The sequence below is a fragment of the Corvus hawaiiensis genome, chromosome 17 (genome assembly GCF_020740725.1).
Source record: "Corvus hawaiiensis isolate bCorHaw1 chromosome 17, bCorHaw1.pri.cur, whole genome shotgun sequence".
In the NCBI taxonomy this organism is placed as follows: domain Eukaryota; kingdom Metazoa; phylum Chordata; class Aves; order Passeriformes; family Corvidae; genus Corvus; species Corvus hawaiiensis.
In genome coordinates, this window is record NC_063229.1 from 16,421,086 (window position 1) to 16,444,637 (window position 23,552).

The 23,552-nt window shown below is 41.2% G+C and overlaps 1 protein-coding gene across 4 annotated transcripts in view; it reads left to right on the forward strand.

Annotated features, from left to right (window-relative positions):
* PREX1 (phosphatidylinositol-3,4,5-trisphosphate dependent Rac exchange factor 1) overlaps positions 1-23,552 on the forward strand; it is a 144,737-nt gene that overhangs the window by 63,545 nt on the left and 57,640 nt on the right. For all 4 annotated transcript variants that reach the window (XM_048321609.1, XM_048321607.1, XM_048321608.1 and 1 more), the window contains exons 3-7: positions 227-349; positions 5,101-5,205; positions 7,929-8,030; positions 16,191-16,352; positions 22,117-22,250. In XM_048321609.1, coding sequence (XP_048177566.1) covers positions 227-349; positions 5,101-5,205; positions 7,929-8,030; positions 16,191-16,352; positions 22,117-22,250 — 626 coding nt within the window. The remainder of the gene's footprint in view (positions 1-226; positions 350-5,100; positions 5,206-7,928; positions 8,031-16,190; positions 16,353-22,116; positions 22,251-23,552) is intronic.

Below are 23,552 nucleotides of genomic sequence, written 5' to 3' on the forward strand. Positions count from 1 at the left end.
CAAAGATAGCCTTAATTTACAGCAGGGACTTCAGTAGCAATAAAGATTTTTATAGGGGGCTAGGAAAGGGGCAAATACAGTGTAATTCATTCTTTACAAGTCCCTGTCTGAGCTTTGGATCTTGTCATGGTAAGTCTAGAGCTCCACAGTATTTTGGCATTACTACTTAGCAAAAAACTCTTGAGTTATATTATAAACTAGCAATGTTTTTCTCCTTATATTTCAGATCTTATTTTCTAACATTGAAGACATTCTTGGTGTTCACAAGGAGTTCCTGGCTGCCTTGGAATTTTGTTTGCAACCAGAACCCCAGTCTCAGCATGAACTGGGAAATGTTTTCTTAAAATTTGTAAGTACAATGACTTAATGCTATCTGAAAATACAGTTTCCTGTCATAAACTCTCCTGCCCCTTAGCAAGCCCTAATCTCTAAGGCTTGTAGCAGTACTATGACAATGTGTGTCTTGTATGAAAGTTGGAGGTAGGGTGGGAAAAAACCTGTGAATGAGGTTAGAACAATGGACACCACATCAAACAATGATTGAGCTAAACAACAATGTATTTTTAGAAACTCTTCCTTTTCCTGTTGAATTTTTTCCTTTTTTTCTCACCCATCTGATCACACTTTATTGCTGAGAATTTGTCTGCTTTTGTTCCAAAAGTTTCAAAAAAGCAGCACAATTTCAAGTGCCTCAGAAACAGTATTCCTAAAGGTGCTTCCATGGTGTTGAAAGCCGGGGTTTAAGTGGTATTCCATACTCTGCTGCCACGAGCAGCCCATGATGGGGCTGAGGAGCTTTTCTCACAGCACATGCTCTCTCTGTTTTACCCAGGTAAACAATGGGGAACAGTTCTTTGGTCTTTCATTTTGGGCAAGGTTCTCTTGTTGCAATGTGCTTAGAAGAAGTGCTGAAACACTCTCAGTGCTGCTTTTTTGTTATCATCAAATCACAGTGCGTCCTGGGGGGAGCTTGCAGTGAGGAAGTGACATAAGACCCCTGAGTCTTGAATGTATTGGTATATCTGCTGTTGTGATCACCTGGCAAGGTCATTCTTAGTCCTGATTACGAATCCAGTACTTGTCAGCAGCTGGATGTTAGCACAGGTGCTTTTCTTTAGAAACTCAGCGTTCAAAATACTTACAAATTTGGTGAATAGCTTGAGAATTCTTGAAGCACTGTTTTCCAGACACTGCATTTTTTTTTCGTGGAGCATGTTTTCTCTAAGTTTCTGCCTGTCATATATCCTTGTAACGATCCCCAGATTCACCATGTGGAGTTCCTTGAGACTGCAGTGCTTGGGTCCTCTTCATGAGATCTGTGTATCCTTAATGTCTTCTAGTCTACATAGGCCTGACTCTTCCTGGTCTGTCTTGGCCTAGAAGAGCCTTACTTGGCAATGGTCCACCAGCCTTCAGAAACAGAACACTGCTTTTATAGAATCATGGAATCATCAGGGTTGGAAAAGACCTTTAGGACCATCAAGGGCCACGTCAACCCAGCACCACCACCATGTTCACCATTAAACCATGTGCTCAAGTGCCACACTGACATTTTTGAATACACCAAGGAATGGTAGTTGTTATGGGCCCGATACTTTCCCAAGGACCTCTAGTTCAGAAGGATTCAAGTCTTGAGTAACACCTGAAGCAAGCCAGCAGATTTTGCAAGAATTCCAAAAAAGAAATTAATGCACATTGTCTTTTTGAAGTATTTTAAGAGATGATGAAATGTGCTTGCTCTGATATTCAGGTGTGAAAAATTGTTTTCCTTCAGGAGACAAACACTGTCTACCTTACTGTACTCCATTTGGTCGGGTAATCAGAAGTTCATTGTCTGATGGTAGATGCTAGAGTTTATTCTGAAGCTGTGGTTCAGTGTGACTGTAACAGATGGTAAAGGACATCCTTAAACGTTCATTCAAAATCCAGTCTACAGCCTTAAAACAGCATGTAGGACATGTCTTTAATGCCAGAGAGAGCACATGCACCAACTGTGGAGTGACCACACCTCGTGAGCACAGGCTCACTTTTGCAGGGCAGGAAATGGTGTGACGGTGTGAGAAGCAGAAGGGCAGAGAATTCTCAGATCCTTTGTTTCTGATATTGCCATATTGCTAGAGGTTTGGGGACATAACAGCTAGAAACTTGTTCTAGGGAAACCTGTGTTATGCTCATTATTTCAGAGCAATGTTGCATGAGTGATCAGTTTTACTGTCTTAAGTCATCAGGGATATTGTTTTGTTGAGAATTATGTCTTCTGTTTAGGTTTTTCATGTTGAGAAGATTTGGTTTCAGCTTGCTTTGAAACAAGAAAACGCCATGCCTTGTTAAAAATATGTCCAAATAAAATGTTGCAGTTTTCCAAATGTCTTACTTGCTTTTTTCCTAGTCAAAACTGTTTTCAAATTTGTACTAATTTGTGGGCAGTACTAATGGATCCAAAATAACATATTTGGATAATAAACTGTTGGTTAAAGATTTATTTTAACCAAACTGAGAACAGTACAGACTTACTTCTGTCACCAAAACAGAAGGTCTAGATGTGTATCCAGCAGATTTGCTGAGTAAGGAAGTGCCATTTTTATGTGGTCACATCTCTGACCATAATTGCATTTTACCCTAGAGCAACTGCAGGTTCAGAATTCCTGGGCTAACATCTGCAATTATGTAACTGATAATTTCCTCACCAGGCTATGGGAGAGCCCAGGACTGAATATCACCCAGAGAGGAAATGAAACACTTCAGACACAGAGTAATTTAAAGCATAGTTCTCATACTTGTGGGTTGCCGGCATGGGGTACAGCTGGGAAAGACTTGAGGAAACACTCTGGTGTGTGTATAATTATTGTACTGTCTTGAGCTTTATTTTGTCATGATCTAAATATAGCCTCCCAAACTCCAGGCACTCAAAGCTGCAGTCAAAAACCTGAGCAGTGACATTTTGTGTGCACTGATGTAATGGATGATCTTGTGTTAATGGCTGCTATTTTTAGTTTCAAGCATGGTGCTTGTTTGCATCCAGGGAATTGAGGAGAGGTGAGAGGAGAAAATGTGGGATAAAATTCTATATCTGCTTTACTCTGTAACTCTCCTGCTTTTATGGTTGACAACAATCCTATTGCTTTTTTTCTATTGTGCTGTGGACCCAGGCCTGCCTTTTCCTGCATCTAGTGGTCAGAAGCTTTTGTTTCTTTGCAGCTTCCCAGTATTGCACCCCGGTAGCAATATGAACAGCTGCTGCTGAAGGATAAAAGTCCTGAACATCTGCATTCCAGCTCTTTTGCACCATACCCTTTGTGGATGCTGTTTTATTTGCTTTGTACCATTGTTCTTGTGTTTGGACATACATCTATTTATTCTCGGTTCTTTCTTTTGAAGTACAAGGAGGGGAAAAAATTAATCAGGTTAGTGATAAACCAAACCCAAAAGTGTTTTACAGACTCTGAACATGTGTATCTACCATTGAACATCTGACCAGAATGCCAAATTCTCCTAAACTAACGTTAATGCAATTTCTTTTTCTTGTGACAATAGCAAAGGGAATATCCAGTGACTGCAGCTGTATTCCCATGGTTTCATGCTAGTGAACTGCTTCAGTTGGTAGTAGTTTTTTGCTTGGATCACTGTGAGCTGTCTTAAAAGTAGCTAGATGCTGCAGATAGCTTCAGCTGACACAGGAAGCTCTAAGCATCCTAGGAGTCCAATCAAAACTCAAAAAAATTAACTTCCAAGTTCTGGAGAGATGAAAACGTTCAGATAGAATGTTTTCAGACCAGAATCCTGCTGTGAATGCAACAGCAAACTCTCGAGGGCATTGGTTGCATGGCTTGGTGCCCTGAGATGGTAGCTCTGGAAAGCCTCATGTATTACCCGGCAGAGTGCCACACTAATGCTTTGAAATTACTTTTGCTATGCAAACTAGCTTGTGTGTGTGCCTCTCCATAGCGCTCCATTATGGCATAGAAGCCAACCTGAACCAGGAAATAAAGTACTATTGCGAGAAGCACTCAAAACCAATGGGTTTTTTGGCTTCTGAACCATTCATTTTGCCTAAAGCCTAATACAATCTCATGACTCCCCTTTTATTCTGATGAATGCAATACTAGAAGCTCTGAACATAGCTGCTGAAAGTCCAGCCCTTCCTATCAGCTTTGAGAGGATCAACTCACTCCTTGCCTTATCTTCTGGGGCATGGAAATAGTTGTTCCTGCTTCTTTTGTGAATCACTCCATTGTTTCCAGATGTCTGGTGTTTGCAATGGGTTCAGCATCTCTGATCATGTTAGATACAAGGAGTTGCACTGTCTTTGAATCTGACGATCAGTAGAGCAGAACTTGCAGACCCTGACCTGCCAGCTGACCTTCATTTCTTAATAGGGGATTTCATTCCAGCATGTGCTGGTGGGTGTGACATGTCCCAGTGTTAGTACCTCAATCTCATTGTGAAGCTATCTTTCCCTTCCTTTAGGATCTGTAATATGTTGGTTATTTGATATGTATTTGATGAAATTCTTCCAGTTACAGAAATTATGGACAGCTGTTTTGTCTGCTGCTTGTTTCAGAACACAAAGTAAACCAGCAAACCTACTGGGGCCTGGCTCTCACCCCTGAAAGGCAGGGGATTTCCAGCTGACTGCTTTGTGTTATGGTTCCCCTCCAGATCTCAGAGCTTATTTCAGGCTCTTTCTTGGTTCTTCCTAGCCACCTGTGTTTCTTCCTCCTGCAGGAGTGGTCAGCCTCCTTGCTCCTGGCTTTGTTTTGCTCTTGGCTACTTTCATGGAATATGCGAGTATCTCAAAATAGCAAAATCCCTCCTTTCAGCAAAGAATATTTGTGATCTCAGTGAAGCGTTAAGAGAAAAAGTGCTGAAAGTCTCAGTGCTCAGAAAAGTCTCTGTTAATTTACAACAGAGTAAGTCAGGAATTAGTGAACACCTGTATACGTTATTCACATTAGATGAGTGCCACACACTTCATGAAAACTCCAATGCTAGTGCCAGTTGGAGTCCACCTCTCTTTGTAAAGAATTTGGTAACAGACTGTGGCAAAATAATCTCTCTAGTGGTGTCTGAGTCAATAAGTTACTTTGTTTTTCCTTGCAGAAAGACAAATTCTTTGTATACGAGGAGTACTGTAGCAACCACGAGAAAGCACTCAGACTGCTGATGGAATTGAACAAGATCCCGGCAGTGAGAACATTCCTTCTGGTAAGCACCTTCTTTAGCACTCTTGACTGAATGATCTGACTTTGCCCTGTGCTCATAATAGCTCTTCGGTATCCCAGGAATGCTGGGTATTTTGCAGGTATTACCCATTCCAGGTATGGAGCACTCAGGGTGGAGGGATATTGAAATCACCGATGAGTTGAGGCACAGGACTGAGCACTACCAGCATGAGTGATTGCAGTGGAAACAAGGAAGGTATTTTTTTTTTAAGAAGCTACGGAAAAAGCAAGCACAGGTGATGGAGTAATGCAGTAAGTCAGCAGCAAGACTGAGGCTAGTTCGCATGGGATTTGATTCCCTGCTCAGTTCTCTGACCAACCCACCATCTACAGGCTCACCAGAAAAATGTGGCTTGCTGCTTAAGTCAGAAGTAACCTAAGTCCCATCCAATGAGGGACTGTGGCCATACAGCCTTCAAACACGCCTTAGAAGCTGGACTGGGAGGAGAAACAATCAGTGGGCACTGCCTTCTACCCAGCATTCCTTACTTTTCTTTCTTGGTTGTTTCTTCTCCTTACTTTCACCCCAATTTTGCTTGATTTTTAAATGCCTTGTTTTCTTGGCCATGGATGCATGGCATTTGTAACAGGGTTGGCACATAAGCAAAGGAATAATTTGTCACATTAGCTTTTTTCCTAGTAAATTCTATGAAGTAAAAGAAGGCTGCCTTTGTTGCAAAGGACCTGATTTTCTTTCTGCTCTTCTTATTTTGTTTTCTGTGAAAGGTCTGTTCTTTCCCAATGTAGTACAGCAAAAGAAAACTTCTGCATATATGTCAGTCACAAGCAGGGCCAGAGCATTCCTTTGCCCGCAAGATACAGGCCTCAGAGCGAGCCTACTCTCATGCTGTTGCATAGTCCGAGTCTGTTTGTCATGTCTGAGTTTTAATGAACCTTATCAAACCATTCCTTTGAATTACTAAATGACCCTTACTTTGTTCATTAGTTTTTTTGGGTGCTTCTGGTGAGGGAAACCAATGAAAGAGGAGTGAAGGTGCATGTAAACACTGTCCTTCCCAGCATTCAGAATGTTCTCCACTTCCACTGTATTGACAGTTTCCTGTTTGTGTTAGAGACAACAGCTGGCAAACTGATTACGAGGGATGTCACACTGTCTACTGTGGCTTGCTGTAGCACCTGAATCCAAGAGATTATTAAACTGGCAGCAAATATGGGAAGAGAGGCTGCACTGATTTGTCTACTTAGCTGTGGCTGCTGTAGTTTCTTCCAGGCTTCCCTTCCCTTTCTCCTCAGCCTCCCAAACCAATGCTACAATGCTACTATGCAGAGAAGGCAGCACTAAAGTACAAAGCTTTACTTGTGAGGATACACTGGCCCGATTGCCCCCTCACAGCTGCTGAAACATAGAATGTGGGAATGTGTTTGAAAAATCAGTAAGTGTTAAAGGGCAGTTTTGAGCCCAGAGCTAGAGAGAGGGGAAGAGATGGGAAGGACTGAATCACCCAAGACTTGGAAATTGGACAGGGAGCATTGTGAGCTGGGTAGCCAGTGCTACAGATCTAGAATAGCCTGGGAACCGGTTATTTTACAGACAATTGTCTTTAAAAATACCAGTTAGGACTAATGAGATATTATGTATGATGTCTGTGAACATTCATTGAAGAGAAAAATTGTTGAACTACAGCCAAAAAACTCACTAAATTTCAGAGTGTGTCTGAGCCACGGTTTGTATTTCACAGGGGAAAACATTACTGGTGATGCCCCAAAGTAGGCACTTCTTGGCTGAACTGCATTTAAAGTTCAGCTTCTGTGTGGACAGGACAGGTTTGCAACTGGAGTGACTTTTGGAGCAAAGTTCATATTCATGGTTGAACATAAGAATGTGGAATAGTTTATCTGAAATAAATGTGAAGTCCACCCAAATCTATTACCTGTCTCTGGCAACAGCCAATAGTAGAATTGTCAGGGAAATGTATAAAAAGCTTACAATGGGTCAGTATTGATTTGTCACACAGATTACAGATTACTGTAACAAATTAAGGACAGATCAAGGACTATAAGGGTTTTTTCCCAATGCCATACCCTGTTCTTAAACTCCTATATCAATCCTGAAAAATGAATTTCCATAAGCTGTTGAAAAGTTCCATGTGTGCTTATTAGCCAGCAAGTGTGCCCAGGCTATTTGTCCAGCTGTGCTTAGGCATGTTTTGCCAGAGAATTGGTGGATGTTATGCAGATGACTCATTTGTTTCAATTCCAGTTCAATTCAGACATGAGAACTGGACTAGAGTTAATTACATGATTACTAGTTAGTAGGCTTTATTTTAGCCTTCAAGAGTTTTCTGGACCAGCAGTATACAACTTCACATAGCTAACAAAGACAGCTGGTCCTATCTGTTGTGGGGGTAAATTGGATTATTTTAGGTAATGGTCCATCTAGGTTTCCTGTTTGCCATCGTATTGGTAGGGCATTTTTTGAGTCACCAGCTGTATAATATTTCTCTAAAAAGATACCTTTCTGCACAGCCACTGTTATCCATAGCAAATTTTCTTCCACTGATGTCTGGCAGAACTGTGCAGACTTGATGGCTGTATGTCAGTGGTGAATGAAATGCCACTTCCTGTACCTTAGGTGTGGTAAAGTGCTTTCTGACCATAACACATGTTTTAGAAATACAAAATCATGTCAAAAATCATCTGAAAGCTTTGTGTCTGAAGTAACATTTGTTTCTTTTTTGATTGTAGGGTTGCATGCTTTTGGGAGGCAGAAAGACAACAGACATTCCACTAGAGGGTTATCTGCTGACTCCAATTCAGAGAATTTGCAAATATCCTCTTCTGCTCAAGGTAAATCAGAGAAAGTATTTCTGCAGATGGTTGTTTTATTCTTGGAATGATTCTACATTTTTTTAGCCCTGACTTTTGTTGCCACTATTGCTTTCCTGATTTACACTTCTGAAAGTTGGATCCTTGAAGAAAATGGCTTTTTATGGGTACAGGCAAAAAGCTGCCTGATGCTGGCAGGCTGCTAAATCCTGTAATGGTCTGGGTAGAGCAGACAGGGTGACTTGCTGACTAACCAAAGCCTTTTGACTTCAGTGCTCTTCAGATGTTTATTAAGGCTTGTGCAAGCTGTTTTAGCCACTTCTGTAAAGCTGTGTCTAGCTAGAATTGTGCCAGTGTTCTGAGGGACTGGATGGCTCTGGGGACTCTAAACGGGATATGTTTGTCATTACAAGGTCTCTAGCCTGATGGTGATCAAGTCATTAATGATCAAAATCCTGTATCTTCTGACAGCTGTTTGGCAGCTTGTTTGAAAACTCTTTGGTTGTCTCAGATGAGTTCCCAATGGGCGGGTGTCATTTCAGAAATGACTATGGTATGTGGCACTAATTGGCCCCCTTGCTAGGATTCTTACCGTAGAAGATAAAGCATAAAAGACCTAAAAAGAGCTAACTTGCCTCTCATCCTTTCAGGTCAGGGCTGGGTCACCTGCCTGATGGGGACAAGGAGAGGGAAAAGGAGAAAGCAGTTTCTGGGAGAGCTTGCATCCCCCAATGGCCTTGTAGATACTCTGTGGCTAACAGCCATCAATCTTCTGTGATGTCAGTCTCTTCCTCAGCCAGAGTAACACTGTGTTTACTAAAACAAAAGTAATAAAAAAAGAAAAAAATGAAGACTTTCCCTCATATTTTGAAAGAAAGGTCCCTTTCTGAGTTCTGGAAGAAAGTAAGAATTCTGTGATGAGCTGGTGCTCTTAGTTCTGGGCTGGTCACATGAGTCAGCCATGTCGCGTACGGCTGTTGCAGTGCTGTGTCCATCCCTTCAGCGCCGTTGAGGATTTTCATAGGTACGAGCTGGTTAACTTGATACTCATCTGCTGTTCCATTTAAAATTGTAAATTGCTTATTTCATCTCGTAAATGTTTAAATGGTTTATTTCCATCCAGTTGCAGCTTTCAGAGACAAATTTTCAAAATATGCCTTTCCTGCAGGTGGAATTATGTTGTCTGTACAGCTGAGCACAGATCCATCTCACAGCACAGTCACGGACTGAGCTGCTGGAACCCATGTGCATACAGCTAGTTTACTAGTCAGTCTATCCACAACTCCACTTACAGTTTGAGCAAACAAAAGCAGTCTAGACACAGCAGGAGAAGCTAATGGGTGAGACTGCTACAAGTATTTCTTCCACAGCATTAATAATAGTCAAGATGGGGCCAGGATGCTTTCAGATCAGGAAAGCATATAGATGGCTCCAGCTCTGATTTGTTGTCAGAGAGGACTGGTTAGGTAGAGATGATTGAAAACCTAATGATGCCTCAGTTTAAGTGGCCTTTATTTGGGGTTATTGTGGAGAGAGTTTGGTGCCTGTCTAGTCTGTGGATCTGCATGATGAGCAACATCCATGTGTGCAGAAAGGGAGGTTCTGTGGCATCCAGTACAGTAAACAGGCCAGGGGATGTGAGGGCTTCAAAATGTGAATTCCGGACCACGGATTTGGATAGTGTTTGTTTTCTTCTTTTCATTCTGTGGCGTGTTCCAGGACTGTTACTTTGCTGCGTGTTCAAGACTGAAAACGAGAGTTGGTTTTGCTTTGTTACAGAGATCCCTTTTCTATAATCCAAGAAACTTCAACCAGATGAAATAGTGGCTGGGTTCTTAATTTTGATCTCTACATTTGTGCTGTTACTAAAGGTGAAGTTTTAATTTCCAGCAGATTTTCTGTCACGGTTACCATTTGTATGAAGAGAATCATTATTGGTATAGATAATGAAACCTGAACACCAGGTTTCTTCATCCATTTATTCCATGCTGGAGACATCTTAATCCAGCCAGAGTGGTCAGTATCTGGTGTACCTTACTATGATTATCTAAAAGTGATCTTTAACCAATTTTGTCCCAAAATTTTCTGGACTTTTTGGATTAAATCAAAAGATCACTGTTGGTACTTCATATTTCTTATCTTTTGCTCTGTGTCTTTGATACACTGGTAGCAGCTCTGAAGTTGCTGTGGTTTCATGTGCTGGGTCTGGTCCTGCAATGTGGGGACCAGCAGTCATCTCTTGAGCCACACAGGGCCATCTTAGAGAACTTCCTACATTACTTCTGCACCTCAGTGCCTCTGATTTTTCTCTTAGCATTACTGTGTTGCTAAATCACTCGTTGCTAATTAGGCCTGCTTAACTTCTAATTTTTTTGGGAAACATGGTTATGAGTGCTGGGACTCTATCAATTTGGATAATCTGTAGACTTTTTTATCTACTGACGGTAGCTTGACTGGCAAATTGAAATTTCTGTGCTGTTTTAAAAGCTCTACAAAATATTAGAATGGCAAAAGATGCCAATACTACAAAATCCTCTGAAATTTCAGGGCTTTTAATCAAATCCTACAAAGACGCTGGCTCTAGGAAACACACCAAGAAGAAACTCATACTTTTGATTACAAGATAGTAGCATCATTGGTGCAATGACATTTTGGTATTTTTGACTTTAAATTTACCCCTTCCTCAGCACCATTCTTAGGGCAGGTCTTTCAGGAAGTGTGAGGTTCTGTATCAGGGACTGGAGGAATGACAAAAGACTAGGAGAAAATAAATATTTCTAAGCTACAATTAAAATCTTTTAGTGTTAAATGGCAGCTGAAGTCATTGGGCTCTGGGGATCAAATACTGGTGGAAATAAACTGTTGGCTCCCCCGCTCCTTGATGTGTACACCTGTATATGTCAAAACTCCTGGGGATCAGACATCCTTTCTTGGAAAGCCAAAGCCAATACCACCAAGAAACAGTGTTTCTTGCCTTCAAACCACAGTGGGGTAAAGATGAATTTGCCCTCCCTGTGCCTGCCCTTGGCTCTGGGGCAGCTGACCCAGACCCACATGTACCTGTTGAACAAATGGCCTTGCAGGGAGGAGCCGTGACCGGGCATCTCCTGGTGCTGCATTCCATTTTTCTATGGATTTCTTCTTGTATACAGGCTGATAAAAATCACACAGACTGTTCACTTAGTTGAAGATTCCTGGACAGGAAATAAAAGTTTTAAGAAAAAGCAAAGAGGAATTAGGTTTTCATTAGGCAACAAATCTGCCTCAGTCAGTGAGATAATACCATCACTAGAAGTTGCTTGGCTCAGAAAATATCAGTGACCATTATGAAGTGTGGTTGATTGTGATTCTCAAAGGTAGTGAGTTTGTAGCAAATAAGTTGTGTCCTATTCAAGACTTATTTGATAGTTGCTAGCATGAAATTACCAGAGTGGACACAAATGTCTCAGACATGAGAACAGTTAAGGGAAAACACAGGTGGATTCTGTTTGTGCTGACCAGGAAAATGGAGCTCTCCAAGCAAGGGAAAAAAAAGATAGATTTAAAAATAGCACAACCCTCAAATGAAATGTTTGTTCTCCCTTTGCTACTGAATTTCAGTTATTGCTCCTGAAATAGCTCTTTTGTATTCATGGGGATTTGATCTTACTTTATCTAATTCCCAGGGCAAACAGATACTATTGTATTCCAACTGATGAGAAAAGTCATAGACCAGAGCTAGCCTACTTTTCTCTTTTACTTTGTTTTTAGCAAGAGTTTGTGAACATCCAGATTTTCTGGTAACTTTGATATGACCTTGTCTAATGTAAGTATTTAGTGTAGCCAAGTAGGTGGGTTTGATAAAGCTAATATGCACAAGGTAATTCAGACTTCTTTGTGTTTGAAAGTAAACTGAAGTAGTAGGGTAAGGCACATATTTTAAATACTGTAACTACTTTTGATTAATATCATATGTGTGTGTGTGTGTGTGTTCTTCAGAATAATAGCATCTGGCATGGAGTTGGTTTGGGTTTGGGTCCTAATTAAGTTAATTAGGAATAATACACTGGAATATCTCCAAGTGCTGATCCACTTTAAGCATTGCAATAATTTTCAATGAAATATGGCATCCTGCAACGAGTGACCTTATGTTTTCTCATCCTCTGATGAAGCTGTTCAGTTTTTTTTAACTGACAAATGATGGAGACAGAACAATGATTCAAATGATGGTGATTGATAAATTTCAATTTTATTTATACTTTCACAGTTTTTGTGGCACAAACATTGGAGGTTTGAAGTGGCTGACTGTAAACAGGCTTCTGGTTGGGTTTTTTGGTTTGGGTTTTTTTGTGAGGGAGGGTAAGGTGGGTTTTTTTTTGTGGGTGAGGTTTTTTGGGGGCTTTGTTGTGTGGTTTTTTGTTTTTTAGGGGGTTTTTTTGGTTGGGTTTGGGGGGGGGGGTTTGAGTTTTATCATTTTGGTAGCTTTTTCTCTGTCTAATTTGCAAGCCTTTTGTGTGGTTTGAAGGATGGGACTCAAACCTAGCTATGGCATTTCATAATCTCTGTACAAATAGAGAAGTAATGATATTAATATTTTTGCCCCAATGCAGTTCTTGTCTGCTTCAGACAGAATGCAAGAAAATTAGTGTAGAATTTGTCAGTCAGTAAATTAGTTCCTTATAATTGAGGAGGAGGCTTGGACTAGGGTCAAGCTAAACAAAACTGTGTTGGCTGTGATGGGCACTGGTTTTTGGGAAGAAGGAAGGTAGCAGAGGTGAAGGGACATCCAGATCTTTAGGGCATAAACCGTGTGAGCCACTGGGAGCCAGCACGGGTCTGTGGCTGGAGAACTTGCTGAGCAGATGTTTCCAGCAGGAGGGTTTGGGTGAAGGCAGCTCTGTCTTGCCCGTGATAATTGTGGGACTCTATTAAACTAGTGTTAACCCCACTGCTTAGGAGTAGAAGGAGCTGTTGTGTAAACCAATCTCTGAACAAAAATTTTCTTTTCCCCTTAATAGAGTGCATTTATGTCAGCAAGGAGCAAACCCTGGGGCAGTGGTGATCATGAGTTAATCACACCATCGTGTGGGGATTAGGCAGAGTCACTTGTGTCTCCTTCCTCTGGCACAGGAGGAATGTGCAGCACATGACAGCCGCACCCTGCTGCTCCTGAGAGCCCAGAGTTCACAGGGCTTGGGCCTTGGCTGAGGTCTGGTCTGTCGAGGATTTGCTCAGACTCCAGCCAGAAGTGCACATTCCACCTCTGATCCTTTAAAAATATCGGAGTGTACACATTTCCATGGATGATTAGGGCAGTAATCATGTATTGCTTCATGTGGGGCAGAGTCACTGGCCCTGGGAGGGGCAGAAAAACTTGTATGCAGAGAGCAGTCACCAGAGTCAGAATCCCCTGGAAAGGAAAGCCCAGCAGTGAGGCCTTCATGATCACTGCCTGCACTTGGAAAGGGAAAGATGGGAAGTCAGTGGTGTGCATATAGAACAGGATGAAAGAAGGTTACCTTATTGTCTCCCTCATCTCTCCATTCCTCTTGTAGCTGTTCAAGAAACAGAACCTTCTACTTGGCCATAATTGAATATATTTATCTTGGGGGGGGTTGGTTTTTTTTCCTCCCCTTCCCTCCCCCAAGAAAAGTTGTGTTGCTCTTAGATTCATGACACTGTGTGGTTGAAATCCAACCCTATGTAACGTAATACTAAAAATTGTCTATTTTCCCTACAGAGCTGTAAGGAGCCCTGCCAATTTATAAATCATGCTTTTGTCTTCCACGTATGCATATAATCACAAATAACTGCTGATATTTATAAAACTGGAAACATGTTTTTATTGCATTTTAGATCAGCATATGTTATAGGTTTGGTGGCACATTGAAGCTAATCTGTTTTATCTGATCTACCATTGCTTGTCAAGTATTTACCCTGCAGAGACACTGACATAAATTACAAATTTTAACAATATGCAGAATAAAAAAAACTATTGTGATTGGCAGGTACACAGAGGAAGCCTGATGTGACATTTATTTTCTGGTTGGTTTAAGTGGAGAATGAATTTTATACAGGCAAATATTACAAACTAAAATACAAATATAAAACAGATATAAAACATTTATGTTTACAGAAAGGTGGTTTGGGTTTTTATTGCAGTTTGTTTGGGTTTTTTTTAAGCACATTTTGGAGCTGAACTGTTGATTAACACAACTTTTTGAACTGATAAACAAAGAAATACGTTGTCTTTTGTTGTGTCTGTAAACCTGTGTTGCTTGGCAGCTCAGCTGGGGCTGCAGCTCTGAAGCTGCGGTTGGTTTGTGCCCTGGGCTGTGGCGCAGAGCAAGGCAGCCTGGCAGCAGTGATCTGCACCAGTCAGTGCAGTGTCAGCATCCCTTGTATAAAGTCCATGTTAAGCCATGCTGAATGTCCTCAGGAGAATAAAGATAGGGGGAAGGAATTTTTAAAATAAAGGAACGTGTAACTTTCAACTGCAAAGTGTGTTTGCTGTCAGCTTGAAGTACACAGTATTCTGTAGCAAGGGAGGACATGGGGAAGGATGTCAGAGACTTCTTAAAAAACAAAGAAGAAAGAAAAGTGTGTTTTATGAATTAGTTTAAGAAACTCTTTGCAAGAAGTAGTTTTCTGCAAGTGGCAGCAACCTCATTTCCTGGCCCTATTGGTGCACAAGTTGCAATACATGAGATAGCAATTCCAGACGACAACGTCTTTGGGCTTTGTGGAGGACAAAACTTACCCAGGGGTTGCCATCTGGGCTGTCTTTTAGCTGCCTTTCAAAATGTTGTCAAATGCTCTTAGAGTTTACACATCATTAATGTGTCACTAAAAGAAATAAATACCCAGAGCTCTCTCCCTGTGTTTTGGAAGTGCCAAGCTCTGCTCTTTTGGGAAATGGTGGTGTCAGGGCAGCATGGCTTTGCCTTGGATGGCTTCAGACAGGGCTGTGGAGGAGCGAATGCCAGTCCCAGCCAGCACCCTCCCTGCCTTTCCCAGCCTCCTCTCCTGCTCCTGGGGTGGGACTGGCGTGGGGAAGATGCTGTTTGTTGCAGCAGGATGTGCTGTGAATGAAGAGGTCTTTCTCTGTATTTTGGTGATATTTTTGACCAAAGGGATGTTTAGACAGTGCTAGTGTGTACATACCTGTTTCCAGTGCTGTATGGGTGACACTGGAGCTGCAGAACTTCACTGATTTTTAGTGAGAGTCATCTATGTTGCAACCATGGAGCAGAGGCTAGTATCACCAAAGCATAACACGTCTCCTGCCTTTGCTTTTTGAACATTGACTGTTCTTGGCCTGACTTTCAGCAAAAGTAGAGTAAAGACTTCCACAGGGAATTTCATTTGTGATATCAACTGACATTTGTGGCAGTGAGCCTCCTTTCCCTGTGCATCTGTTACTCTGTAAATCCCAGATGGGTTGAAGCAATCTAGCTCCATTCAGATCACAGTGCTGGGCAGGCCCTCTGGCTGTACCCAAACTCGTTCTTGTGTCTCATGCAGAATGAATGCAATTCAGCAGCACAGGACTTTTAAACAACCAAATAACATATTGAGGCAAAACAGTGAGAAAGTTAAGTATTTCAGTCTTAAACACCATATTATGTATCAAGATAAAATTACCAGCCATATTTTAGATTTCTTTAAAGTATTCTTAGCCAGTTGTGGCTGACTGTGAAATACTATTGGTCTAAAAAAATTATTTAATTGTGAGTTGACAGTGGTTGCCCCTTTTGCCAAACTAGTTAATATTGTCAGGTCCTGAGCTTTGCCTCTGCTGTTTTTCCCTGGGTGGGGCTTAACTGGGCTGTTGTACTTTGAAACAAGTGAAGCAGAGACTCTTACAGACTCCTTCAGAGCAGAGATGTTGTTTGTCTCTATGTCAGGACATGTGCCCCAGCCTTCTAAACATATAAAGTAAACACATCTGACACAGCAAAACATACTTGGCTTGAGCTCTCTTAATGTGGCATATTTAACATGTGCAATTGCCTCATTTATTTAACAGCATTCATATTAACCCTGTAGATGAAGAAGGGAGAACAGCATCTACAGTAAAATGCCCCCAAATTCACTTTAATTTTGTAGTGGTTCTGGCATTTTTGTGCAGGATTGCTTGCTAATGCTCATACCTTTCCATGAACCACTTCTCAGTTTCTGTGTTTTCTCCTTTTTTAAAAGGAATTAGCTAAGAGGACTCCCTCTAAGCATCCTGATCACCCAGCTGTCCAGAATGCACTGCAGGCGATGAAGACAGTCTGTACAAATATCAACGAGACCAAGAGACAGATGGAGAAACTGGAAGCCCTTGAACAGTTGCAGTCCCACATTGAAGGATGGGAGGTAAGGATGCAGGACCAGCAAGCTCCCTGGAGGCCGTTAACTGCACAGTTTAGTGGGCTGGAGTTTAATGACTCATGCTGTGTACAGGTATTTATTTGTGTTTCTTTTGTGATGTGTAAATGCTCTTGAAGGTGTGGGCAGCATCACTCTGGGGAGTTCAAAATTTAGTTTTTATTTTGTGTGTGCAGGCTGCTGCTAAATTGTAGCAGAACAAACGGATTATGAAAGAAAGGAAGGTGTTAGAGCTACAATGGAACTGATGTTTCAAATGGGCAAATCTCACTTGAAAGGCAGATAGATTGGGATGAAATCCAGACTGGTCCAAGTAACAGAAGTTTCCATTCCTACAAGCCTTTAGTTTTTCTGGGAACTTAGAAATTTATTTCATTTAGCTTCATATGGTATGGATTTCTTGTATAAAAGATAAAGGTGAGATTAGCAAGCATTGGATTGGAAAGCAACTGGTCTATTTGTGTTTGCTCAGTGAAGTTACTCATGGATGTGTTTCTTGTGATGTGTTTTCAGTAGGTGCTTCTGTGTAGGTAGAAGCATTTACTATGGCAGGGAAAAAACTGAAAGGGAGGAAACTAGAATGTGAGGGGGAAGAGGAAGTGTCTAAAATTCAGTAGAAATACTGGGAAGTCAGGATGGTGCAGGGGGTTGGCAGCTTATCTTATGGTGACTTTAACTGAGGCCCTTGAATCAGTGGAGCTGGAAGCCTCTGAGAGGTGCACCATGGCAAGTCAGGGGTGTTAAGTGGTCTCATGAAGAGTTTGGCACTGGTGTTTAGTGAGGCTGACATTTAAAGTGTTGAGGCTGATCACTGCCAGCTGAGGATTTCTTAGCTGAGGACATTTTGTTAGAGGTCATGTAAACTTCCTCATGGCTGGACTCTTGGGTGCTCCCCATGAGTCTCTTTTGGGTTGTTTTTTATCTTTTGTGTATGTTTTAAACCTTGCTCATTTTCTCCCTGAAGGATGTTCTTGGCATCCAGCTACAGATGTGATAACAGCCCAGATATCCAGCTTTGTAATTTCTGGATAGCAAGCTCAGCAAGCAAAGTTGTATAATATTCTACATAGCAAGACTTCCAGAAGCAGATAAAACATTTCAGGTTCAATGCAACTCATGGGTGATTTAGGCAAGAGCCATGGTTTGAAATCTGCAGTCTGAAGCATGACTATTAAAGTGTCCAGGAGGCCATAAATAAAGTGATGTCCAAACTTACTGGGGGTTTTTTTTAGGGTTTAGCTTATCTACAGCAATATTTTGGGGCTGAAAACCCTTTCAGATTTGTTTCTGTGCACTGTTTTTGTAACACAGACATCTAGGTCACTCAGCTCAAAATTTAGAAAAGGAAGAAGTGCTTTTCCCTCCCAGTTAGCTGTGGAACATTTCTAAGCTTTTCTAGTGGCATATTGAATAGAAAATTTACTTTATATATCACAAATACAGGCTAATGTACCTGATAGCATTTTTTTCTTCTGTAAATATGAAAAAGTGTTAAACTGATTGATAGTGTCCAGTCTTCACAGTGCAAGGGTCTTAACAAATTGTGACTCTAGAATAAAGTGATGTTTGTAAATAACTGCTTTTAGTGCTTTCAGATCTATTTCACAGGTTATTCCTAATGAGAAAGGCTCCTAACTTCTCTTTCGGAAAGCTGCAATTCTGAATTAAATAAAGTTTTAGATTAACAACACAGTCCTATAAGTCACAGAGCTGACTGTAGAAGGAAGTCTGTAATGCAAATTTATACCTATTTTTAGTTTATCTGATGACAGCCTCTCCTGCCTGAAAGACAAAATTTCCCTTTTCTCGTAGCACAGATATGGATTCTGAAGCACTGGTGGCCTGTCTGTATGGTTATACACCATATATACTTATCAACAAGGCCTGCAGCTTCCAACTGTTTGAATCCAATGCCTCTAAATTGTCAAAAAGAAGTGAAGATCAGCTTACTTAGGACCAAGTATTTTACGAATATAAGAGACGTAGCCTGAACATGGGGAGTGTGCAAGCAACCCAGCATGAAGGTTGTACCTTTTACAGGTGATTTGGAACAGGTTCCACCTTGACTAATGTTTCTGTTTAGCTGGACCAGAGCTTTCACTGGTTTCTGTGACTTTGCATTTCCTTTCAACTGTGGCCCATCCCTGCTCTGATCGTCATCCTGTCAGTGCCACTCTCGAGTATTCCCAGCTTGGAGAACAGCATAACATCATTTTTCTTCTGCAGAGCCTCCTTGTTCTTCAGAGTCAGCTGTAACTTCACCAAGAGCAGTTGATTGTCTTTAGAGCAATTTCCTTAGTTCAACACTTTTTCTTCAACCTCTCCACCCACCGATCCATGTCTTCCTCTCAAATACAACTGTCCTGTCACTGTCCTGCACGGAGCAGATGCTGGCGTCACTCTGTCTGTTTCTGAGACAGATTGCAGTGAGGAGACATGTTCAACTGACCCCAGTCTGGGAAGCCACTGAAGGCCTTCAGCTTAGTCAGAAGTCTGCTCCTCAAAATGAGCTTTGCTCAGATTCATGCTTTTGGAATGCACAGAATCCTTGTAGCTGTATGCTACGGATTAGTTTCAGGCAGATCAATTTGATTCTGGTTAATCCTTTTGGGAAACAAAGATCAGTTTCGAAAAAGGGAGAGGAAAAGTAGAGGATGCATAAGGAGACTAATTTTTGTATGCAAAACCAGTTTTTGTTTTCTTAGTAAAAAACAAGTAAATACAGTGTTTCTGTTAATTATATATTAATATTTCTATGGGGACAGCTCCTCCCCACAGTGAGTTACTTTTCCTGAACAGTTGCTACATACAAGTAGCAAGTTCTCCCAGTCTGAAGTGCATAGGGGAGCAAAACCCCGACACCAGAACAGCATGAGTTGTAATGTATGTGTTGGTGCTTAGGCAGGTTGATCATTTCATAATTGGCTGTAATTTGCAATTCTACCAGCTATGATGTTTTCTATTCTTCCTTCCCCCTCCCCTTCCCTGCAGCTTGATCACACTTAGAAAGGTGAGAAATTCTGCATTGTCTTTGAAACCATCAAATAAATCTTACTGTGTTTTTTACTATTGAAACAACTTTCAAATGGGTCTAAATGGGAGGTAGGTAGGCCAACAGCAAAAGAGGAAATGCATCAACAGTATTTAGATACCATCATGATGGGTCTGATGGAAAAATAAAGATTCATAGATTTTTAAGGTGAGAAGCAACTGTTGCAGTAATTTGCTTTACTTCCTGCACAGAATAGGTCAGATAATTTTACCCGGTGATTCCTGTGTCAGTAAAAGATTGATTCCAATTTCCGATGTCACTGTGCTTGTTGCCTTTCCTGGTTTGGGATCTTTTGGAAAATTAAGTACTTGATCTTGTGGTGCTCTGAAGTCTTGATTCCTCTGTGGGCAAATCACGTGATGAAGATGCTTTTCTATTGTACAGTCAGTTGCTTTCTGTTCTTGTTTGCATGTGTTCTAATAGGACTTTGGGGTCATAATTCTGAGATAAACTGATTTCTCCTGGACATAGTAACAAGTCATTGTAAAAATAACAAGTTCTCATTACTGGACATATAGTCAGTCTTCTCATAAAATGATTAAGAAACTAAAAACGTATCAGACAGCAGATGGAATTATTGCATCTAGCTGGTTCTTGTGTCATTCCGTCCAGAATATATAGAAACTCAGATGTGGAACACACAAATTGATGTTGCATCCTTGGTAGCCTTTCAAAGCTCTGGAGTCCCCAGCACAGGACAGACATTGACCTGTTGGAGCAAGTCCACAGGAGGCCGCCAAGATGATCAGAGGAATGGAGCGCCTCTGCTATGAGGAAAAGCTGAGAGAATTGGGATTCTTCAACCTAGGAAAGAGAAGACTTCAGAGTGACCATTTAATTGTGGCCCTTCCAGTGCCTGAAGGGGGAGCTTTCAAGAAAGATGGAGAGAATCTATTTACAAGAGTCTGGAATTACAGGACAAGGGGGAATGGCTTCGGACTGATAGAGGGCAGGGTTAGGTTGGGATATTGGGAAGAAATTCTTCCCTGTGAGGGCACAGGGTGCCCAGAGCAGCTGTGGCTGCCCCTGCATCCCTGGCAGTGTCCAAGGCCAGGTTGGACAGGGCTTGGAGCACCCTGGGATAGTGGAAGGTATCTCTGCCCATGGCAGTGGGTGACACTGGATGAGCTTAAAGATGCCTTCCAATCCAGGGTATTCTGGGCTTCTGTGAAATAATAGCTGCTTCCTTGTTAAGTAAAAGCAAGATATGAACAGCACACCTGTCAAGGTTCACTTTAGCAAACAATGTAATCAAAGCTTTGTTCACACCGTTAGAGTAACTGCATTGCACGTAGAAAGGCTGATTTGAGTGATTTTCCCTGAACAGGTTGATGGCAGCAGACTGCACCTTTCCCAAAAAGAAAAGGAAAAAAAAAAAAAAGTCTCTCATGCAATGTCTAAAATCATTCAAACAGATCTTTGTGTGGTGACTTTCTAGAGGGAGCTGAATTTCATGTCTGTGTTTTGCAGAATTTTTCTTTTATTTGTGAATATTGGGTTAATGGACCTTTGAAAATTAAGCAGTCATGTAGATAATGAATGTCCTGCAATGCAAAAGTCAGTTCTCTTTTCCAGAAGGACTCAAGGCAGGGGGTTATATCATCTCACTGCCTTCTTGTCTGCATGCCAAGTGTGGAAGAAGTTGCTGTTACTCTAAGTTGTTTTTCCTCCCAACTTAAAGACAAAAGCAAAAACTAGTAACTGATCCAGAATTGGTGCTAAATGTTTCCAAGGCCTCAGGGTGTTTTTCTGAAAATGGACCTTTATTTATTAGTTGCTCTTGTACCTTCAAACTAATTGTAGATCAAAGAATTTAAGGCTAGTGCCTAAGGTTTAGCCAGATTGTCTTGTTTGGTCAATAGAACAGTTGTGGAGCAGATTTTTGACTGTGTGTGTGTTCAGAATGTGGGAACACTTGCAGTTTGCCTGTCCTGATAGTTACCTGGAAAGTCTCAACTACTTTGATCCTAAAGGGCCTGGTTTAAAGAACTGTATGATTGCTTTTCCTCAGAATAATCTGAGTAACAGTTTGGGGAGTAAATGTTTGCGAGTGCTCTCCTGTGGTTTTCAGGTTCTGGCCAAGCTTCTAGGCTGGAGTGCTTGTAGCACCCAGCTTGGGTACCTCTGGCTGCGCCATGTGCAGGGCTCAGCCACTGCTGTCTGTGGCTCTGTGTCCCACTTGCTTGTGTTTGTTAGAACTCCAGAAAAGAGCACCTGTGTATACTCCTAACAAAAGAGTTGGAGAGGTGCATCACCAGTGAGAGGATTTTTCAGAGAGATGCTTGATAGTAGTGAATGTCAGTATCAGAGCTACAGTGGTAGGGAAAAACATTATTCTTCTAGAAAGCATTCCTTAAGCCATCATTTGTGGTATTTGCCATCATAGCTCAAGGTACGAAGGGAAGACTCGTGGTCTTGAGAGACTCACAGTACAGTTACTTTGAGAGTGAAAGATCTCTTCAGGAAAAGAATCCCTGTGAGTTTATTAGGGAAGATTTATTGTAGTGTATGAAGACTGAAAAAAAAAATTTGTAAGACAAAACATGATGTGTTTAGCCATGTTTAGAAATGGAGACTTTCCTCCTTATGAGTGCATCAGTTATTTCACAGTTAAATGGCAGATAAAATAAGAGCATTTTAGTAAAAGACCTTCATTATGCACTCTTAAAGGAAAGTTAATCTCTCGTTTTTATGTTTCAGGGGTCAAATCTGACAGATATTTGCACACAGCTCTTGCTGCAAGGGACTTTGTTAAAAATCTCAGCAGGAAACATCCAGGAGAGAATGTTCTTTCTATTTGATAATCTCCTGGTCTATTGCAAGAGGAAATCCAGGTGAGTCCCTCTGTATTTTCAGTTTTACCATTCAGAAGATTTGTAAGTGGAGGGTGTGATCAATTACCGATCACTCACTGTATTCTCTGTTGCTCTGTAGGGCTGAGTCACAGGTGGAACTTCCCTCTGTTCTTGACTATTTCTATTACTTAGGCAATAGGAGAGAGAAGTCATTGTGTGGTAGGATAAATATTCCAGGCAGTAACGGAGTGCACCTCTGAGAAGCGTGCAGTCCAAAGAGGAATTAAAACAGTGCAGCAAAAGCACAGGGTGCATTCTTACAGACAAAAAGCTTCCGAGGGCAGCTGCGGCTCCAGGAATTATGTGAAGGTGCCAACTTACATTGTGAAGTTACGCTAAGCAGAAGAGGGTGATGTTAAAAATGATAAAAAGCCAAGATATGGGAAAGTGTAAGACTAAGCAAATGTTGAATAGATGTGGGGCCCAGGGGAGTGAGAAAGAGATGAAGATTTGGCAGTTGCTGTCAGCATTTGCAGCCCATGTGCTCTGTTTGTTGTCTTCCTTCCTTTCTTATCCTAGTAATTTTTTTTGCATCATCCCACCTAAGTAACCTTAAGTATTATTAATACCTGCTGCTTGTAATTAAAATAGCACTGGCAGAGTGGAAGGCAACTTGTTTCTGCAGCAATTATACAGTATTTCAGCTCCTGAGCTTTTCACCTTCACACCTCCAGTCTCATTCTCATGTCCTGGTCTGTTCTGAATTTACAACGCATTCTCTACACTCCCTTCTCCTCTTCTTCCCTTTCCAGTAATATAATCCCCCTGCTTCCAGTTATACTTCCTTGCTGGTGATGGCCAGATAGAACAGCCAACCCAAGTAGAAATTCTGTAAAACCAGTGCTCTCTCCAAAGAAAATTCTCATTTCTCAAAATTTGGTTGGTGTTTTTTTTGGTTTTGGTTTTTTTTGGGGGGGTTGTTTTTTGTTTCTTGTGGGGGATTTTTTGTTTAGTTAGTTTGTTTGTTCTGGGGGGGTTTTTTTTGTTTGTTTTGGTTTGGGGTTTTCCGTTTGTTTTTTGGGGTTTTTTTCTCTCTCTTTTTTTTCCCCCAGGAAAACAATGGAAATTTTGGAACCATTAAGCTGTGAAAACTAATTTCAGTAATGTTCAGACTTTTTTTGTGTGTGTATGATGCTGAATCTGTACAACCTAAATACAAATTATTAGGTGACATCTACATTCAAAATTATTAGATGAGACATAAATGTTTAAATTTTAAAAAAAATTACACCATTAAATCTAAAAGATGTATAATGTTATCTACCTGAAGCATTCTGACTC